Source organism: Eschscholzia californica, unplaced genomic scaffold, assembly GCF_041429995.1.
Source record: "Eschscholzia californica isolate CP2 unplaced genomic scaffold, dmEscCali1.0.p SCAF_3, whole genome shotgun sequence".
Taxonomy (NCBI): Eukaryota; Viridiplantae; Streptophyta; class Magnoliopsida; order Ranunculales; family Papaveraceae; genus Eschscholzia; species Eschscholzia californica.
In genome coordinates, this window is record NW_028238420.1 from 48,268,476 (window position 1) to 48,290,152 (window position 21,677).

The window sequence follows — 21,677 nt, forward strand, 5'->3', positions numbered from 1 at the left end:
TCTAACGGACGAAACATATTCGGAAAGGCGGGTTATCTTCCGAACTAATGGGCGGTGTTTCGGTCGGGCGGACGTGGCGGACTGCGTAAGGGCTGTGCCTGCGTCCGTCCACTTAAACCTTCCCGGACGTCGGGTTTTGTCCGAGCCGGTTATCGGGCGTCCACGGACCCCGACGGACCCGGGCGTCCGTGAACGGATCCGGGCTGCGGACCAAAATCCCACCCCTAGTTTGGGGTCTCTCAAATTGGGCTTAATATGTGTTGGGCTTGAACATTACATATTAGGCCCAGTTGGAGGGCACTCGGACTGTCCTTATCCATGGCCTCACAGCAGAAAGAACCGACCCTTATTACTCTTTTTTTTTTTTTTTTGTTGAAATAACCGACCCTTGTTACTCACAAGTCACAACTCATTCGTTACTTTTCTCAAGAAAAAAAAGAAACTCATTCTTTACTATTCTTTCGTTCCAAGAAGTAAACCCCAGAGAGAGTGAGAGAGAGGAGATCGAGCTTCATCAATGGCTGAAGATCTTGAAGATCGTCACAATTTGACGATCCAGGTTGATGATCCGCCTCAAAATCCGCCTCAAAATCCGCCGCAAAATGCAAATAATCTAAATCAAATCAGACAGAACGACAAAATCCCAGTAAAGCTCTTTCGGTGGATTTCAGATCCTGCTAATCATGGGGCAGTGAGATGGGAGGGAATGGATTTCATTATTATATTTACAGAAGCATTTCAGATACGGTTTCCTGAGGAAGCTGGAGATATGATCAGATTCAGAAGGTTCAGGACTAGGATGAGAGATGCAGGGTTCGTATTGCAACCCATGAAGACAAGATGTAGAACCAGACCCTTTTATCTATACTGGCATTCAAAGTTTACTAGCAACACAGAAGCAAGTGACTTAGGCAAGGTAAAGTTCGATCGGAGTCAACCTAGGCAATTTCCCGTTAATAGGGTGCCCAGAGATTATCGGGTTGAAGATCCTCCTGCTCCACGCCAACCCGCTGCTAGGAGACAACAGCAAGCAGTCGCCCCTACACCAACTGAAGGAGTCGCTGTTCAAGTAGCCCCTCTTGCTGGAGGCCTACCCATCGAAGGATGCGTGCAACAAGGAGTGAACCTGGCGCGCTATCGGTAATATAATTAAATGTTGTATTACTAATTTACTATAAGTGCCTAATAAAGTTATTTAGTGAGTCCTTTTATTTTGTTGAAGTCTAGTATTTCTTATTTGAGTTAGTCTGAATCAAAAGCTTGTTCCTAGTGAAGATCATTGACGTTACATAGTATTATAATATTATCACATTATTTTGTAGACTCAATGGGATTCTCGACTGTGGTGAACCACACTCTCACGTTTATGAAAGAGCTACCCGGTTCTTAAAGCAACTCAAAGCCAGTAGAGGAGGTCCTCTTGTTACATGCCTTTTGGAAGGCCCAAGTGGCAGGTGTGTCTAGTTATCTCGCTTACCATGCTCTTGCTTATTCACATGTACTTTAATTTATGAACCTCTTTCTCTCGCAGTGGTAAGACCGCAATGGCAGCTACAATAAGCATTAATAGCGGTTTTGCTTGTACGAAGATGGTGAGTTCCCTCCCCCTCTCTCTCTCTGTGTGTTTTTCTCTTTTCTTTTTTTAAAATTAGTGCATCTCTGTGCAAATTATATTCTGCAAAAGTGTACATCTTTTCTACAATGAGAGGTTGTTACATTTCACCGCGGTTTTAGGATGCAGTCTGAGTTGATAAACTGACCTCATCTTCAATATACAACATTTAAACTTGCCGGTTCCTTCGACATTTCAATCAGTTAACAGAAGCAAAAGGGATTCTGTTTGGTGATGACTCCATAAGACATTGCTCGTTCTTCCCACCTTCAGTTTCTTCTCCTTTTGTTCTGTTTAATGACTTCATCTTTCCCACTAGAACTTCAAAGAAATCTGTAGTAGCTCTAGGTATTAGTTGCGTTGGAACCAAACTCCTTCGAAGTCCCTCCCCTTGTTGTCGAAAAGAGAAAGTTAATAGCTCTTTTTGTTCATCAAGATTAGTGTTGAACTGTTGAAAGTTAATACCTCTCCAGACTCCAAAACAGTAGTTGATAGGAAATTATCTATGGCCATAGTTTGAGCTAAAAACTTTTGCTCTTTTTTATCTTTCAAATTTGAGGATCCGGCTCTTTGTAGTGTTTCAGCTAGCTCCTTCAAGAATATGACTCCTGAAGAAAAGACACCTTTCATTTTCTCGATTCAATATTTCCATCAACTTGTTTTCATCACATTTACTAGCAATGAATGAGCTGACATGTTCTTCCGTACATCTTAGTTGTGGCTGTTGGGAAAGTGACCCCAGGATTGTCTTGTGCAAACCTTTTAAGCTTTGATCAAGCTGAGACCCAAAAGACAGAACTAACCCATGGTTTGCTGTTTCCATCACATTTTTACAATCTATTTTCGAACAGAGAGCTGTTATATCATCTGATGCATATTGCAAATTGGCTTGTAACTCCTTTACCCGTTCAATTATCGAGTTTTCAGACTCTAGTAAATTAGAAATTATGAATTCCTTATCCTTCAACTTTGGTACGGCTATCTTGTGGTTGTCTTAAGTTCTTGCAATGTTTTTGTTAGTATTTTCCAAATTTATCTTTCATTTCTTAAGTTCACCTTCAAGATCCAGTTTATCTTCTTGCTCAGAAAGGTAAAGCTCTTGAAATTTATCAGCTTGTTTTCCCCTTAAGATCGAGATCGAGCTCCAACTGTTCTATCTTCTCAATCATTGCCTTCTTCTCAGCTTCATCTTGGACAATCTTTCATGTGGAATAGAACACCATTATTTTTCCTCGGTGCTTTACCATCTTGTTTAATTCTTTCAATTTTCGAGTACAAGTCCTTGAGAAGTACAGCTTTCGAATTTTTTTGGTAAACCTCTAGTTTATATTTTTAGCTCGGTATGCATGGTCAAGTGTACTCAAGGTTTCGTCCGAACAATGAAAAGTTGGAGCTATGAGTCGATGACACAGGTTTTTGTTTTACCGCCCAATGAGTCTCTTAACAATCTGGTCAGTTTACTATCCTGTAAGGTATATGACTAGAATGTTCAACAAGTGCATTGATGCAGCGACCAAGGGTAAACAAGCTCTTGTTTATCTCCCCTGCTTTCCTCGCTCGTGCCTCTCTTGCACCTGTCCGACATATATTTTCTGAGCCTGCCAAGTCGATAAGATTAAGTATTCCACAGTTTATTAGATCCTCTTCTCCCATTGTTGTTTCTTTAACATGGATTGTTATAGAAAACAGAGAATAAGACCGGCTGCTGTGCTTCTTTAATAAAGTATCGATTGTGCGTCTTCTAGCTGATCCCCATTCCAAGAGGCTATAAATCTCATTTGCACTGTAGTTAACTTCTTCTTCAAGACCTCTCACAAGGACACCACCTTTTCCGTCCTCCATCAGAGATATTGTTCTTTTCTGTTTATCATCCATAGTATTGGAAGAATCTTCTGGAGCTGACAGATCGGTTATTTCTTCATTGTATAGTTCCAAAAAGGTTTTCATACTATAGCCGACCTTTTGTGCTTCTAGTGTTTCAAATATTTGTTGTACTGCCCTTGGAATGACACCAGCTTCAACAGGAAGGTCTCCTGTCTTTGCTGTCATGCCTCCTTCCATTGTATATGTGTTACCTGTGCCCGTTTACCAATTAGCAAAGACCGTGCAGTTGAAACCCTCAAAAACTTCATCGACAATCGGTGAAATAGCATGTTCATATATTGACCGTTGTTGTGCCTTCAGACCAAAAACCTTATCATAGGTGAATACCCTATGTACTTGCTTGTTAGCTATACTTTGCAAAACAGTGACTTCATTTTTTTTGCTCATTACATGAGTTGACCTTTGGCACGTTAAGTCTTTGCTCCTCATCCCTTAATGGCCTGCCTCAAGTAGAACTTGAACATTAACCTCTCGGTCTCTGTCCTGCCGATTTGTATTAGCATCCAGCGGTCTTGGATCTGTTCTTCGTCTTTCAGGACGACACATTAAAAAGGGAGAAGGAGATGGTATTACTCCTACTCCAACTTTTCTTTGATGGTCAGGCGTAAAATGCATTTCTCTTACTTCTTTTGAAATCGTATTTTAGAGTTTAAGAACCTTAAAGAGATGGATTGGTTCTTGATGAATCTTGAAATTATAGCTTTTTCTTCTTATAAGTTTCAAGTCCTTGATTTTGATCTCCTTTAGAGCTTCTTCTTTTGCAACTCCCCCTGATTGAACAGGAAATAGGACTTTTAAAATCTGGGAGTCTCTAACGACTATATTTGATGCTTTTGTGTTTTTTCTGATATAGTTGTTATTCTAACCTTTTACCCTTTGCATGTGATTAGATATCAGCGGAGACGATGGTTGGTCTTAACGAGAGCTCCAAATGTGCGTATATTATCAAGGTCTTTGAAGAAGCATACCAGTCAGACCTAAGCATCGTTATTCTCGATGACATTGAAAGGTGAGTTCCGTTAGTTTTAGTCTCGATGCATCTTTTTTTAATTCATTGTCTTCTCTATATCAATATCTTTGTTTCAAGTTGCAATCAATAGTTCCTCTTAATCTTAAATGTGTAGGCTAGTGGAGTATGTTCCAGTTGGACCACAGTTTTCAAATTCAATATGTCAGACCTTACTGGTCTTGATGAAACGATATCCTCCAGAGGTATTGCATTACTGGTCTACAATTTTTTTTTTTTTTGAATGATTGGAAATAATGAAGTAATATTTATAGAACTGCCTAAGAAATTTGTCAAGGGCTAAGGCAGAATAGGCTTCTGCAGGCCAATTTACAAAATGTTAACGATCTATTATTTCTATTATCCCCTGCCAAGAGATAATGAAGTCAAGATAAGAGTAATGCTTCGTCCATTTATCCTCCCTATTCCAAAAATACAGAAACGATTTTACATCTTCTAAAATTTTCTCGGAGCTGACCTTGCTGCCTTTAAAGACAGCATTGTTTCTCTCTTTCTATACTGCCCAAACCATGGTGTGAGGAATTATTATCCATATCTTCCTTCCCTTTTTAGGTAGAGCATCAATGCCCCATCAAACAAACACATCTTGTTTTAGCTGTGGGAGACAACCCATTACACTGAAGCTATAGATAAAAAGAAATACCGCGCTGCTAAAGTAATGCTGCAGCGTATGAAAAAATGAGGACCAGATTCGGTTTCTTTTTTGCCCAAGCTGCGTATATTCGGCCTCGTGGATCCCCTTTTGATTAATTGGTCCTCTGTTGGGAGCGTACCTAGGATGGCTGCCCATATCACAAAGCTCAAACTGGGTGGAATGTTTCCTTTCCAAATGTGAAGCATGATCCTATCTTGCACGATTGGGACTCGAGTAAATTTGCAATAACAGTTTCTCACTGAGAGTCTGTGATTCCCTCCTCCCTTCATTCCATTTATACTTGTGTACATCATCTGAGATCTGAGTGGAGTTAATAGTCATAAGGATAGATCCCACATATTCGACTTCCCAGTCATTTAAGTTCCGTCTAAGATGAATGCTCGACTCAGTGTTATTCCTTCGATTCACATGGTCTGACACTAATCCATCTTTCTCGATAGCAATGTTAAATATATCAGGGCAGGACTCCTTGAAGGGGTCAATGGAGCACCATCAATCGTGCCTAAACAAAGTTGATATACCACTTCTCTCTTCAACAGTTCTTTAAGCTTCTGCTTTTGATTGTAGATTCCTGTCCATACCGAGCAGCTGTATGCTTTGGTCAGAGTTTTACTAAGTCTGTTCCCTGCCTCCAAGTTATACTTTTCTTCTATTATCTTCCTCCAAAAAAGCATTGTTCTCAGCATCAAACCTTCAAATCCATTTTGCCAGTAGTGCTTCACTGATGGCTTTAATATTCTTTATTCCAAGACCACCTTCTGATGTTGGCTGGCAACATTGATCCCATGACACCAAATGGATCTTTTTCTCTTCCTCGCTGTTGTCCAAATGGAAATTTTTTGCATTTGGATTCTATTATCTTGGAGTAGAGGTTAGGATGTGGAATAAGGATAAGAAGCATACATTTGACGATAATTCTAAGAAGGTCCATGTTATCTACCCCCGACCTCCATTCTACAGGTTCCTTATAAGAAGCACACCACACCACCTCATAGATACATCTTGATCTGAATCTGTAGTACTTTAGTTTGGTCCACCACCAGGCTCAAAATTTTGTTGAGCCTCAGCTCTACATTGATGATCTTGTGGAAGTATTTTGAGTTCCTACCCTTGCCTTTAGCCACTTCACTCTAGACTTCTGTCCAAGATTTCTTCCATTTTCAGTAACTTTTCTAACTCTGCCTTATTAGCACTCCTATGGAATTCCTCATCATTTAGATATCTATATTCTTTTTCCCAAATCCCCATTGTTTATGTCTTTTTGCAACTTATCTAATTCCTTACAGAATGCTTTAAACTTAGATATCGACCATTGCTTTAGGTTGCCTTTCAAGTGCTGAAGTTTCCTCCTCAAATTCTCCCCTTTATTATAATCTGTATCACTTCTTTCCAGCATTTGTCAACCAGAGGGAGGAACTCATCGTCTTCCATCCATGTTTCTTCAAGTCTAAAAGGAGGATTGATCCTATTTGGTTCCTCCGTATTTAGCACCACAGGACAGTAACCAGAGGTAGCTTTGCCAAGGATAATTTGAGATGTCATCAAAGTGATCATCCCATTCAGAATTGATGATGAATCTATCTAATCTGCAGTTCTGCACATGGCCGGATTTCTCTGGTTGTTGGACCAAGTGAAACTCCTTCCACCTCAGGAAGATTGATCATATGGTTTTGATTTGTCCCCTGAAATTCCAAGTTGGGAGTTTTAGAAACACGGATACTCAACTGCTCCCAAACTGGACATCGATTTAGTTCTCTTACTGGTGTTTATTTGTCCATCTTCCATGTGCCACTCTAGCCTCTTGGCCCTTCTCTCGGCTTTTGTTAAACTCCCTGGTTTGTTCTTGAGATCTGTTACGCCATACGCATCTCTCTCTCTTTTTTTTTTTCTGGTGTGATGTTAGATGAATCTAGAGGAATGACATTCAAGGGCTTATCATCACTGATTTCCATAACGTGCAGGTTGTTTTTTGTTCCTTCCTCTTCTATGGACCATCCTCATTATCAGAACTATCAAACTCCGAGACTCCCTTAAATTTCGTTATCCTCCTCTTCTTCGTCTACCTGCGTTTCCTTCGGATGTAAGGGTATGTTCAGGTTCTCCATTAAGACAAATACCTTATCAGATTGATTATCATGCGAGAAACCCTAGCTATTTCCAGTGGCCTTCATTTCTTCTTTTCCAGAATCCAAAGCAGAAATCACTAATATCTCATTGTTATCAAATTCAATGCCTCTTTGGCTGCTTCTTTCACTATGATCCATCTCTGTGCAATGATGTATTACTCCCTTTGTTTCCTTGTGCTGGTTCCTTTTTCTTCCCCCTCTAAAAAAAACTTGAACCCTTGAATGCTTTTAGTTTGTATTAAGTTTTGGTGATTGTTTCAGGGGAGGAAAATGATGTTGATCGGGACGACAAGTGAACTGGGATTCCTGCAATCTGTTGGAATCTCAGATGCTTTCACCGTGGCTTACCACATTCCTAAACTTAACAGTTTAGATGCGAAAAAGGTAAACTAAGTAAAGCATCAGTAGTTAACTATAAAGATACTTTTACGCTTCAATCTAATTTTACTGATGCTTTCGTCATTTCTTATAGGTCTTGCAGCAACTTAACGTATTTGGTGAAGAAGATGTTGATGCCGCTGCTGAAGCCATCAACAATGTAAGCGACCCTATTACTAATGAAGTTATAAAGTAGTTAAGAACGCAAAATTCATTTCCCTGCAGTAATATTAAAGTTGTTAGAAAAATGCATATGATTTGGATTTGATATAACTTGTTAACTGATAAAATGACAACAACTATTCATGCATATGGGAGATGTCAAAAGGATTTCAAGGCCCAAATTCTGATTTGGCATGCCCTAGATGAATTGACCCATTTAGGACCTTGAATAATGTGATCCTAATCCACATGGGTCTTTGTGGAAATTTTACTTGTTTCTAAGTATTAATTAGGATGGTCAAGTGTCTTTAATGTGTTTAATATCTTTTCTGACGTCGATAGAGTCCTACTAGCTCAGAATTTCAAAGGTCTAGAAGTAAATTTAGTATTGGATGCCAAGGGCTAGTTATGACTATGTATATAGGTTCTGTTCCTGCTTTTAAGGGGACAGAGAGAAAAACTTCAGCAGCTTTGAAGCTACCTATATTTGTGTGATGTAAATATATCTCTAGGTGTTACTTATCTTATGATTAAGTTATTTTCCTCTTCGATTCGTTTTCCCTTGTCCTACATCATTAACTCCTAACTATGTTCATTATTTGTGAATAAATGCATGGTTCAGATTCCAATTAAAAAGTTGTTCTTCTTAATTGGAATGGCTGTTCAAGGAGAGGAAGGTGAATCTGCCGAAGCTATCTACTCAGGCGTAGAGAAAATAAAGTTTTCTCACTTCCTTGATTGTCTCCGCGACATCCTCAGCTGAGTGACTCACTTCCTTTTACTATTTGAATTCGTTTTACTTAATTCTTCATAAAACATTTACATGACTTCAAACTCTACAAGAAAAATGTAGCGAAGTGTAGCTCAAAAACCAGTCTTACTAACTATTGAGGTCATTAGTTTACCTTGAGCATATGATCTAATATGAAGAATTTCCTGAAACATTTCAACTCATGAGTTTGTTATTGATATCTCTGTAACATGCTGATTTGATTTTTATATCTTACTCAACAACTATAACCATAGGACAAATTTAGATAAAAGTTAAAGACTACCCTTGGTATAGTTTGTAGAGTATCACGAATAGACGTATCGAAGGAGAAAGAATCATTAGAAGAGCTTGAACCAAGAGCCTTTTCTAGTGCCCATTTTACATACTGAGTTTTGCCTCCAAATGGTTGCAAATTATTAACTAAACTAAGGATTGCCTCCAAATGGTTGCAAATTATTATCACGAATAGACGTATCGAAGGAGAAAGAATCATTTGAATAGCTTGACCCAATATCATTTTCTAGTGCCCATTTTACATACTGAGTTTTGCCTCCAAATGGTTGCAAATTATTAACTAAACTAAGGATTAGCCTAATTTTGTATCTTCTTGCTTGTGTAATCCAGTGCCTGCCATTTACCCAAGACTTAAACTCAGTTGTTAGGGTCTCTCTCTTAACTAAACATAAAACAAGCAAGAAATCAGAGACATACATATTGAGTTTTCTTTTTTTTTTTTCTTCTTCTATATATTCATTTGAAGTTTCAAGGAAAAAAAAAGCTCCATCATTAAAGGCCCAAGTCCTGCAAACTGTGAGATCCATTTTTGAACCAGCTTGTAACATAGCTCTCACCTTAGGCCTACTGAATTCTCCAACAGCTTGATCCATGGAGCAATATGAATTTCAACCATCCACATAAAACACTTGTCCATCCACCATAAATTGAGTCCCACTTTTTCCCACAAACCTATCTTAGGTTCTTTATACTGAATTTTCAGATTTCCAAAAAGACATAAATATGAAGCAAAACTGACACATGGCAATGCAAGTCCATTTCCTCCCACCATTTCTTTTTTGTTCATACTATGCTGGAGAAGCTCAGAACTAGATATCACAAAAGAAAAGGCCAAAGATATGTAACAGTTCACCTGCAATTCCGAAAACCAGAGATACCCAAGTCAAGTTTTAGCTACCCAAATTTCTGCTGTCCTCTTACTACCAAAACTAGAAAGATAACTTACATCTGATTTTGTAGAGAGAGAGAGAGAGAGAGAGAGAGACAATCTCTCTTGTCTCACTCTCTCTCTTTCTCTACACTTCCAATACTGGGTTGGAACAAAATGGATTGTCTTGGTAAGAAGTCATAACCACCGGAGAATGAATTGTTGACAATTGGCCGATTGACCACTTATCACCAACCTGCATAAAAAAAGATCACTTTTTTTCTTCTTCCCCTGTACCACTTATCACCAACCTGCATCAAAAAAGATCACTTTTTTTCTTCTTCCCCTGTACCACCTCCGACAACCCACCACCACAACCATCTCATTTAGTCATGTCTATAACCAGTTCTTGTGAAGAAATTAAGTTTCAAAATATTTGAGCGCATAACCGAAATCAAAACCCTTGAAATACTTTAGGACCAAGGGTTTGACAAAAAAAAAGTATAAACATGAGAAGGGTAAAAAAGGAAGTTGATTTTGAAGGTTGGATTTTTGGCCAACTAGTTACGAGATCAAAGATGTGATAAACACGATTGTATGGACACATCAAAGATGTGGTAAACATGATAACCTTCTAATTCAAACTCTTACAAGAACGTCCAACTAAACTATGGCCTTAAAGCTCAACAACATTATATATTACCTTAATAACCTTGAATTCATTAAACCATGGAATTCACCTCTCCTGAACTGAAACTTCTAGGGATTTGGAGTTTATGTGAACATTATCCACCCACTTGGGCTACCAAATGTTGACAAGATTGGAAGAAGTTGAAATGATAAAAATTGATTCTTTTTCTCTTTCCAGATTTAGGGTTACAAGAAGAGAAGGGATTAAAGAAGTGTGTATTTTGAAAAGTGGGTTATTGGCATACAAACAAATTAGATGTAAATAAATGCAATAAAATATCAGTTTAAGTTTCTTTAAACTAAAAAACAAGTTATACTTTGTTTGGTTAAAAATCAATAACACCTAATATTTGTACTTTGTTTGGTTAAAAATCTAAAAGAATTTGCAAAGTATTGCAAGCAGTTGCAACCCACTTGCAACCAGTTGCAAATGATGAAAATACTCTGGGAGCTAAAGACTGGAAAATGATCATTTTTCAGCAAAACAAAAAAATTATAAAGAGTTTTGACCAAATTTCACATAAAATATATTAGTTTAGTAATAAAATAGTATTACTACCTCAAAATATAAGAAATTGAAGGTTGTGTATAGCAATTTGTTTGGGTATATCTTAGAGATGCTAATTGAACTTCCCTTGCACTTTTTAGGACATGTTGGTGAAGGTTAGCTCCAAGGATGAGAAATAAGATATGATGCACTTTCATTTCGAGGGTTGGTTATTTGTCCAGATTTTGATGTAACTAGAATTCTATTCGTCCTTCCGTTTACTTGCTTCTATCTCTGATATGGTGGATTTAAATGTGCAGTATCTTGATGAGAACAAATCCGTTCATCCACAAAGACGAGTGAATGTGCAGAGTAAGTTAATCTAAAACATGAGCTTATCTTATCCTCGCACAACACCACACCTAGGAAAATCTCTTTGTGGCTCACAGTTATAGTTCAATCATGGTGTTAGTGGCATATCACTTATTTTGTTAGAAACGGGTTCTTGATTCTATGCTCCACTATTATCAGCAATGCAACAATAGCAAGGTTATATAATCACCATGGCATGAGCTCTGGCGGTAGAGTAAAGCTGGGCTTAACCTGATCCACAATGAAAGGGGCTTCTTAATTTCAGCTGCATCAACCTTAGTGGGGATTTGCAGGGCAGTAGCAGAGGAGTAACAGTTTCCTCTCATTGTTCGGGTGAACTGGTAACTCTGAAAGACAAGGTCGAGAAAATATGTATTAGGAGAGCTGCGAAGAAGAGAGTAACTGATGGCCAGAAAAAGGTAAACACCTAGTCTCAATGTTTTAAGATCGGTATCTTGTTGAGCAATGAATTTTTTTCTATAGGCTTTCGGTGATAACTGGTGAAACGGAACCTGGGTGGGAGTTGATATTTGAAAACTATGTGGCCTGAAAATGTTTGAGTCTTAGATCATCATCCTGCCATCAAACACTGATGCTGATCTCCGGGACAATGATGCTGATGTGAAGATGAGGGCCACAGAATGGGGAAAGCAGAGAGAAATAGGAAGGTGTAAAAAGACCTGATAAAGTAAAGAATGTTCTTCAATTAGCAGCATTTGATCCTTTCCTCCCCAAGACGTTCAAATTGTTTATACCTTAAGATCATAAAACTACAACACATATGCAACAAATTGCTTATACTAAATAAATGAATAGACATCAGAAGAAGGTATTGACAATCCTACTGTTATTGCAAAATCCAAATGAACTAATTGCATGTCTACCCACCACAAGCTTCAAACTGAAAACAGTTTTGTTAACCAAATGACTCCCACCCAAATCAGTTCTGTTGATTTTATCTTCTACTAAAACAGCAAAGTTGATTTCACCTTCTTGGCACCAAATTTGTTTTTGTCCCATCACCTACTCAGAGCTATACCATATAATCTTCCTCCTAAGTTAACTAACTATGTAAGGGATGGTCCTGAAACAACCATCTACCAACTACACATTTAACAGGTCTTCCCTTTCCATGTGTTGCACGGACTATGACGGATATAAGTGTATGTGGGTAATACACAACTCTACTTAAGTTATCATAACTTGCCGAATTATTTTTGGCTTTAATCAGCTTCTCCTGGGTTTTGTTTAGGTTTTTGGTGTTAGAAAAGTTAACAATCAAAAGCGATGACAATATGGCGAGACAATCATAAGACTCAGAGCACTTTAGTATTGAGGTCATTGATGAACATATTATGGCTATTCTGGATAAGTGTTTTATTTCTCAGGAACTATATAATTCTTTTTTTAACACATAATATCTATCGATTATAATTAAGATCAGTAACATGGATGTAATGATGAGAGAAAATGCAGTTAGGAATACAAGTGAAGGAGTTAGTACTAGCTTTCCTAGATTTAGTAGCAAGAGTGTTAGCTTTGCTATTGAACTTTCTATTGACAAACAAAAACGAGAGGAGACTAGTTTCTTGATTTCCTTTAGCACATTGATAGCTGTCCAGTGGATCGAGCTTTGTATTCCATTCAAAAAGTTGTAGACATCAGTTGAGTCTCCTTCCAAAAGGACCTTAGTAGCTCCATGATTCTTAGCCCACATGACACCTTGAAGTGCCGCTTTCCCTTCCGCTTTGTCTACTGTTCTGGAGGTGGAGGTGATGGATTCACTCGCAAGTTGCTTACCTGTGTATTCTCAGGCTCATAACTTGTGATCGGAAGAAACTTTTAGTGACAACATAGATGACAGATTGAATTAAATTCCTCCGAAAACAATATCACAGAGATGACGGATTGACTGATAACAAGGAAGCTTTTAGGAACTAGTATATAATTGAGTAATGAATATAAATGTCTCGCGTAACTATATTTTATTCTTCTTTGTGATATTAATGTGTTTATATCCTATTTTTTCCTGTCTTGTGATGCCCAGATGTTCCTCCACAGGTAAACTGAAATCTCGACAAAAACTATACAACAAAATTGAACTCATAATTTCTCCAACTTGTATCTTCTATACTCCCTCATTTATATTCAGTCTTTGTCTTGGTCGGAATAACATTTCGGAATACTAAAAACTTGAGCTAAATAAACATGAGATTAATATCTGAACCCACATAACTAGGAAATTCTTAAGTTTTTTTTTTTTTTTTTTGAGATAAACCAGAATTTTATTCGTAGAAAGATTTCAATTCGACAACTACATGGTTTTGATGTTTTTGACTCCTTTGAGTACTACATGGATTTACTAATGAAAATTACAACATGAATCTCAAAGTAAAGACAACATGAATGAAAATAGGTACAAGATTGCAAAAATTAAAATAAAAAGACCATAAAGGTCACAAGCTAAGGATCCTAAAAATCACAAATGAGAGGACCCTAAAGGTCATGAGTTATTATACGTACATATATGTATTAGGATCTTGCCCTGATTCGTCGACCTTCAACTCGATCTTTGATTGAAGCCCTATTCGATGTTGTTGCATATGTTACCACCAGCATCTCCATTTGACAAACATTTTTTTTTTTGGTGATTTGGGTGTTGATTTAGTAAGGTTTTATCATTTTCTTCTTCAATTTCTTGATTCTGGATCGAATCCATCATATAAAAAAAGAAAACCCTAAGGTCCAAATTCCGGAAACACCTAGATTAAAGAGAGAGGAATTGGTTTTCTGATCCAACAATTACATTTACAACAAAAACCGATGAGAACCAAGTTCATACCCGAAAATAATACACTAGTAGAGGGAAGGAAAAGAGATTCCGGCGAAGAGACAACCCTTTGCCGGAGGAAAGTGTAGATCTAAAGTGGTTTTCTCTGTAAAAGTAGTTTCTAGCGAGAAAGAATTTTGTTTTTATCGTAAAACCAACTCCTTAAGTTCTTATCACTTACATTGTTTTGTTGCAAAAATGACATTTAGGAGTACTAAAACTTGAGCTAAATAAACATGAGATTAATATCCCAACCCACATAATTATGAACTCCTTAAGTTCTTATCACTTGACATTTTTTGTTGCAAAAATGAAGGTCCTACTGCTCACACAACCACTACTCCAACAGATAGAATGAAAGTCATTGTTGAATCATCAGAAAGGTTCGTAAACCTCAAGAGTTCCTTTGTTTCATTTCATAGTCTTTGCTTCTCCCTTTATGAGATTCCAATCATAAACTTGTTCGCAAATAGAAATCATCGCAAATTCTTTTAAACATTTGAACTTTATGCGACTGGTCATTTCAATTTTGAGCAACTAAAAGATCTTAAAGTCCTTTATGTACGTGGAATTTATGTATATTCCAGTTGGCCAGTGCATCTACTATGTAATGCAGACATTTCATTTTGTTTGTATTTAATTTTATCGGGTTTTAGATCAATAGTAATTCGGCATATCGGGCCTATCATGTGGTATCTATGTATTAATGCCTATGTAAAACTGCAGGCAGACCAGGCAGACAAACCAACGTGGACTCTAACAAAATTTGGTACTTTCTCTATTAAATCAATGTATAATTTTCTTCGAACAGGAAGCTCAGAAGCGATGCATGACCAAAACGACTGGTTCTTCATATGAAATATGAACACGATTCCTCGAATTAAGTTATTTTTATAGAAATATTGCATTAACAGTCTACCAGTTAAGGACAAAATTGGTAAGTTTATTGAAACTCTTACTCTTGCATCAATTATAATGATATTGAAACCTTGGACCATTTGATGTTACATTGTACCTATGCGAGAGCAATTTGGTTCCACTTTCAGGTAAGAACGAAACAACTAAACACGATTAATCTGTGGATTGAACAATGGAAAACTTAGACGAGAACACAACCACTTTATATGCCAAAATACTATGGTTCATTTGAAAAACCAGGTGCGAAAACTGCTTTTCGAATAAGAAAAAACTCATATCCAGACGATCGTCCGGATAAACAATTCCTCGACTACTCCACTCAAAATTGAGTCTATTACCACTAACAAATGCAGGGAAAAACTAAAGAAACAAAAATGGAGACCTCCATCGACACCATTCCTTAAGTTGAATATTGACGCTTCCTTCTCCAAACTCACTGAACTAGCTGGTATTGGATGCATTATTCACGATGACGAATCAAACTTCATCATAGCGACAGCTGACACAGTGCGATGCCAAAATGCGAAAGAATGCAAAAGCATGACGATTCACTTCAGCATATTATGGGCCACTCAATTGCGCATTTCTCACGTGCACATAGAGAGCGACAATCTAACTTAGATCCAGTATCTCAACGGCAACAGTGACGGACTACACTGGCAATCCAAAAAAATCCTGAAACAATCTTTGGTCCTGAAAGATCAGTTCTCAAACATCATTTTCACCTATGCTACGAGGGAATGCAACGTCCAGGCGGACGCTTTTGTGAAATGGGGTAGACGCAATGGTCAGAGACAAATGTGGAATGTAATACCTCCTTTTATTGCTTCGTTAAATTAGAGTATCTTGTATGACTTTGTTTTTTTGGTTCAATGCTAGTTTATTTCATAAAAAAAATAGAGTTAATTCCTATTTGGCCCCCTACTTTGTGACCCCTTTTTTCTATAAATTCAAATATGACCCCCTTTGTTAACACCGTCAGTTAACTTTAGTGGTTAACTCTTTTATTTCCATTATTGCCCTTGTAATAAAAGAGATTTTAGAAATTCAGATTTGACCCCCTTTGATATGGGTCAATTCAAAAAGAAAAATCAATCATTCTGGACAAAATTAAGGGGCCAAAATAGAATTCAATCTAAAAACACTTAAGATACCTCATCCTTCCCTCTCTCTCATCCACATCATCGAAACCAGACACCTCATCATCTTCTCCGATGAAGGTCGTCGACCGGCAAATATTTCCGGCGACCTTCAACCTAAAAAAAAATTTGTATTTCTACTCTCTTCTTCTCTCTTTTCTTTTCTCTCTCTCCTTTCTTCTCTCTCTCTCTATATATTCTCTCTCTCTTTCTTTTCTCTCTCTCCTTTCTTCTCTCTCCCTCTCTCTATATTCTCTCTCTCTATTCTCTCTCTATACTCTCTCTCTATACTCTCTCTCTCTCTCTCTATTTTTATCTATCTCCGGCGAAGGGGAGTTCCCCTTCGTCTGAGGGTCTGGTTTTCCAGACCTTCAAGCTCTGGAAACCAGACCGGGAAGGTCTGATCGACCAGACCTTCAAGAGGTCTGGCGACCAGACCTCATCTAGATCTGGAAATCTAGATCGTCCGGATCTGGATTTCTAGATCCAGACGTGGTCTGGTCGCCAGACCTCTTGAAGGTCTGGTTTCCAGACCTTGAAGGTCTGTAAAACCAGACCCACCGACGAAGGGGAACTCCCCTTTGTCGGAGATAGATAGAAAGAGAGAGAGAGAGAGAGAATAAAGAGAGAGAATATAGAGAGAGAAAAGAAAGGAGAGAGCAGAGAGAGATTTTTTTTTTTTGAGTTAGAAGGTCGCCGGAAATATTGGCCGGCCAACGACCTTCATCGGAGAAGATGATGAAGTGTCTCGTTTTGATGAGAGAGAGAGGGAAGGATGAGGTATCTTAAGTGTTTTTAAATTGAATTCTATTTTGGCCCCTTAATTTTGTCCAAAAAGATTGATTTTTTTTTTGAATTGACCCATATCAAAGGGGGTCAAATCTGAATTTCTAAAATCTCTTTTATTACAAGGGCAATAATGGAAATAAAAGAGTTAACCACTAAAGTTAACTGACGGTGTTAACAAAGGGGGTCATATTTGAATTTATAGAAAAAAGGGGGTCAAATAGGAAGCTGGTCACAAAGTAGGGGGCCAAATAGGAATTAACTCAAAAACATATTACCATTTTGTCAATAAAAAAAAATAAAACAAAAAGTGAAGAGCTTCTCAAAACAAGGGGTTTCCGTAATTCTCCCAATAAATTTCCCCAATCTCCCTCGGTTTTTTCCCGATCAATCGAAAAGGAAGAACAAATTAAGGAGGAAAAGAGGTAAGGGTTTATTTCAATTGGGTAATTTTATGAATTCCTTTCAGAGAAATTAGGGCTTATTCTTAATCATCTTTAATTGAGTATTTCTTTTTAGATTTAATCTTTCCTAAACGTAAAATTAGTTCGTACTGAAATTTTAGTTGATTATACTTCTTTTTAGTTTAATTAGGGTTTATTTCCTTATAGTAAGAGAGATTCTAAGAGAAATTTTAATGCTTTTTTTATGTTGACTTGGTTGTCTTATACATCAAGTGGATCTTCATGTACAAAGCTGAAATTTGTATCCTCGTTTGCTTGATTCAGTTGATATGCGGTCTTGATCTTGCTTTTGAGTCAATGTGGTGTTGCCCTAAGTTTTGATCTAATTGGAAGTGAAATTAGGTTTCTTTTTCGTATTGATGTCTGATTCACTTGAAATTTTTGCCAAATTCCTTCTATTCTTTGTATAATTGGAGACAAAATGACTCCTATTTTTCGAAAAATATTTTCTGCTTAAAGCACATAGTGATAAGACATTATTGCCCTGTTAACGTTTGAATTCCTTATGTATACCATATTATTGTGTAATCTTATAACTTAAAAACTAAAACACACCCATAAGATTGTTTTCGTTTGAAAATTGGTAAGAAAGTCATTATGGGTAGAAGACCTATTCTTTGAGTTTTTGTTCTCGGAAGTGTCAACGAACGTTGCACACTTGTAATTTCACATTGTAGAGAATTTTAGAGATCAATATGCTTGAGATTTAAAGGTCGTTGCTTTTAATTATGTTATTTGTCAAAGTAATCAGTATTGGATAATATTTCAGCTGTCATTTTTGTTTTTTTTTCCGAAATTCCAGTTCGAACTTCGAAAACATAAAATATGATGTATTTATCATTTAATTGTTGTCGACAGTCTCTTTAGATGTCTTTAATCATTGATGTGTTAAAGTTATGGGTTATTGTTATCGGCTGTACATGAATTCCTGAAATGTTTGTGATGATTAAATCGTATCTACAATTCCAATAATAATTGCTTTTCGCAGGAAAAATTATTCTTTAGATGGCTAACAGAACGGGAGTTTCTAACAACTCAGCGCTCATTGCTATGATAGCTGATGAGGTATGTGTATTAACTTTAAATCTTCAGTATTTAGATCCCTTACGGAATCCCATGTCTGTTGCTCAAAATTGAAACAACCGGTTGAATAAAGTTCAAATGTTTAGAAGAATTTGTGATGATTTCTGTTTGCTTCTTTGTGTTCAATTGGCACATAGTAATACCTAGCAAAGTTATGGATGCAGTCTTGTTACTCTTGTATTGTTAATTTATATGAAAGCGCGTCCTACTTTAATCACTTTAAGCCTCAAAGGTGTATAAATCACTAAAATTAGACAAAAAAATGTTCATTTCCCATCATTTTATTATTTTATGCTCATGAATTAGGCACTTGATAATTGTTTTCAGTATTGTTAAAAAAAAACTCTTTTAAGATGGGGTTCACCAACATGGCAACATGCAAAATTACATCTTGAAAAGCCTTCAGCTTTTTGTCTTTTAAATTGTTCTAACACTGATTATTTATTTTCGCAGGATACTATAACCGGATTCCTACTCGCTGGAGTGGGTAATGTTGACTTGCGGAGAAATACCAATTACTTAATTGTGGACTCAAGTACGGTAACAAGCTTTGGTGAATCTTCATATATTACAATACGTTTTCCTGTAAAAGATGTCTGTGGGCATAAGGCCTCGTTTGGGAACGCTTAAAATAAGCTAAAAGTCAGCTTTTAGCTTATTTTAAGCGCTTTTTTAAATTTTTTCATGTTTGGGTAAAAAAAGCTCGAGCTTTTATTAAGCACTAAAAGCCCATTTTCCTCCAAAAGCAGAAGCCAGAAATTTCTGGCTTCTGCATTTAGCTTATTCGGGAAGCTGGTTACGGTGATTTTAGAGGAAGAAAAAAATTATTCTCTTTTTGCCTACTCCTTCTCCCCTTTCTTTCATCTTCCTTATCATGTTAGGGTTTCATAAATACCAGGTTTCATAGTTCTAAACTTCAAACTAAAATTTCACTACTAAAAATTTGAAACCCAGAATTAAATTGAGCTATCTAGCAAAATCTCTAACGGGAAGTAAAACAATTGGGATTGAAAAAACGATATCTGATTTTCATTACACATTGGAATTTGAAGAAGAGCCATTGAGAAGTAATTATTTTCTGAATTTCCACTAGCTTCAATATCTGGAACTGTTTCTTTTGGTACTCATTTGATCTTTCTTCAATGGAGAATTCTTTGAACCCTAACTGGAGTTATCAAAAGATGTTGAAATTTCAAGTGAGGAGCTTTAAATTTCCATCCATTAAAGGAAGTTGTTAATTCAAACCTTAATAAAATCAATGATAATCATGAAAAAAAACTTTATGCAAGAAATAGTCTAGTTTTTACGGTTGGGTTGTCCTTGATTTCATTAATGGTTTCTGAATTTGTTCTTCATTAACTGGACGACCAATTACAGAAACTAGGGTTAACATTGTGGAACCAATTAAATCTAAACAACCCACAGCTTATGAGGTTTTAGAAGAAGAACCCAATAGAATTGTTTTGCATTTTTGCCTATACCTTTATCACCGTTTCGATTTGGGAGAAAATTGTCTTCACTTGGACTCTCAAGTTTCAAGCATGGACCAATTAGGGTTCAATTTTGACAGCCACCAGCTTCCCTCTATGCCTTTCTATTATCCAAATTGCATTAACATGTAAAAATTTGACCTTGATAAGAAAAATGACTGAAGAAAACAAAACTAAAAGATAGAGAGATAGAAGTATTAATGGATGCAGTGTACTCGTCGATAAAGCTACATTTCACATTTACCTACATTTATGTTGAAGTTTGATAAAATAATTAATTTATAGAATTTTGGTGAACATAAAATACATGGACTAGTCGATAAAGTCACATTTCACATTTTTTTACCAAACGTTACGTAATAGTTTTTGCAGATAAAAAAGCTAAGTTTATTTTGTCATACCAAACGACCGCGATAGTTTATTATAAAGCACTTTTGTTTAAGCTCTGAAAAAAAAGCTATTGAAATAAGCTATACGTGTTCCCAAATGAGGCCTAAGCTAGTTAAATATGTGTTATACTTTCTAGTTCATCTTAGGCTTCACAGCGTATATATTAGCTCAATTAGAACCAAGGTATTAAATGTCGGTTTTGGTCTATCTTTAGAGCATATATGTGACTTCAATTCCACATTAACAACTATATTTCAGAAAGATAAGCTACACATGTTTTCTATCTGTTCTTTTTTTATTTGAAGTGAGAATAACATACTTACAAACTATTTCATTGACAGAAAAGTTTGAAGCTGCAATAGAAGTTTAGCACCTACTAAGTAAATTTCCTAACGTTCTTTAAGTCTTTGATTTTGATTTAGAAACAACGGTGAAGGCGATAGAAGATGCATTCAAAGATTTTACAACAAGGGAGGATATTGCTATTGTGTTGATCAGCCAATATGTAAGTCTTTCTTTATATTTTGAACTTCTCTTTAGTGTATATGTTGCTGTTATTGAACTAGTTTAATTCGAACAACTTATCTTGTGTCTTCATACGCCTTCGAATACCTCATGAATTTAGGGAGGAAAAGGATACATTGAAAGAGAAGAATAAGCTCCTTTTGGATCCTCTCTAAGCAAACATATGTTTTTTTTTTTAATTTCTCTAATGTTCTATTAAATAACATGATGAAATTCGACCAACTCCTATTTACCTTTGTGATCAGGTCGCAAACATGATAAGGTTTTTTGTCGATAGCTACAACAAGCCTGTTCCAGCAATTTTGGAGATTCCTTCCAAGGACCATCCATATGATCCAACACACGATTCTGTTCTTTCTCGAGTGAAGTACCTCTTTTCTTCTGAATCAGTAGCATCCGACAGGCGTTGAGGAGTTGATCGGAGCCTTGTTATGCATTTATCGTTATATGAAATTCTAGATTCTTGTTATTTATATTTTTTTTTTCTGTTTCTAATGTAATCTGTATTTTATGTTTAATTCGTTTTAAATTATATTCCAAATAAGAACACTAGTGTTATAATAATTCAAATAAAATTGTTGTGGAATCGACCGCCGTCGGATTATAAGCTTTCTTGCAAGCAAAACTGCAAAACAAGTGATATGATGAGATCATATCTTTTTGGTTCTCTATGGGGGCTATGAGAGAGACTTGGTGAAAAAGCCTATTCTCTTACAACCATTGCA

At 36.7% G+C, this 21,677-nt stretch overlaps 2 protein-coding genes and 1 pseudogene across 4 annotated transcripts; 2 read left to right on the top strand and 1 right to left on the bottom strand.

The window, feature by feature from the left end:
* Positions 1-308: 308 nt before the first annotated feature.
* Positions 309-12,169, top strand: LOC147551128 (vesicle-fusing ATPase-like). Of its 3 annotated transcripts, none has more exons than XM_086667720.1 (11): positions 309-1,140; positions 1,323-1,454; positions 1,532-1,592; positions 4,387-4,505; positions 4,621-4,708; positions 7,566-7,688; positions 7,777-7,842; positions 8,467-11,184; positions 11,276-11,327; positions 11,487-11,746; positions 11,811-12,169. In XM_086667720.1, exons 1-8 carry the CDS (start codon positions 518-520, stop codon positions 8,605-8,607), a joined length of 1,353 nt encoding a protein of 450 aa, XP_086523846.1. In that variant the 5' UTR covers positions 309-517; the 3' UTR covers positions 8,608-11,184; positions 11,276-11,327; positions 11,487-11,746; positions 11,811-12,169. The 3 variants fall into 3 exon arrangements, with proteins under 3 accessions (XP_086523846.1, XP_086523847.1, XP_086523845.1); XM_086667721.1 differs by having other exon boundaries at positions 8,467-11,180; positions 11,428-11,746; XM_086667719.1 differs by having other exon boundaries at positions 8,467-11,180.
* On the bottom strand, positions 1,812-4,111 carry LOC147551129 (kinesin-like protein KIN-5B pseudogene; annotated as a pseudogene).
* Positions 12,170-17,298: 5,129 nt separating the features above from the next.
* On the top strand, positions 17,299-21,538 carry LOC147551130 (V-type proton ATPase subunit F-like). Its single transcript, XM_086666567.1, has 5 exons — positions 17,299-17,425; positions 18,453-18,529; positions 19,001-19,082; positions 20,850-20,932; positions 21,198-21,538. Exons 2-5 carry the CDS (start codon positions 18,470-18,472, stop codon positions 21,360-21,362), a joined length of 390 nt encoding a protein of 129 aa, XP_086522693.1. The 5' UTR covers positions 17,299-17,425; positions 18,453-18,469; the 3' UTR covers positions 21,363-21,538.
* The last annotated feature ends 139 nt before the right edge of the window (positions 21,539-21,677 follow it).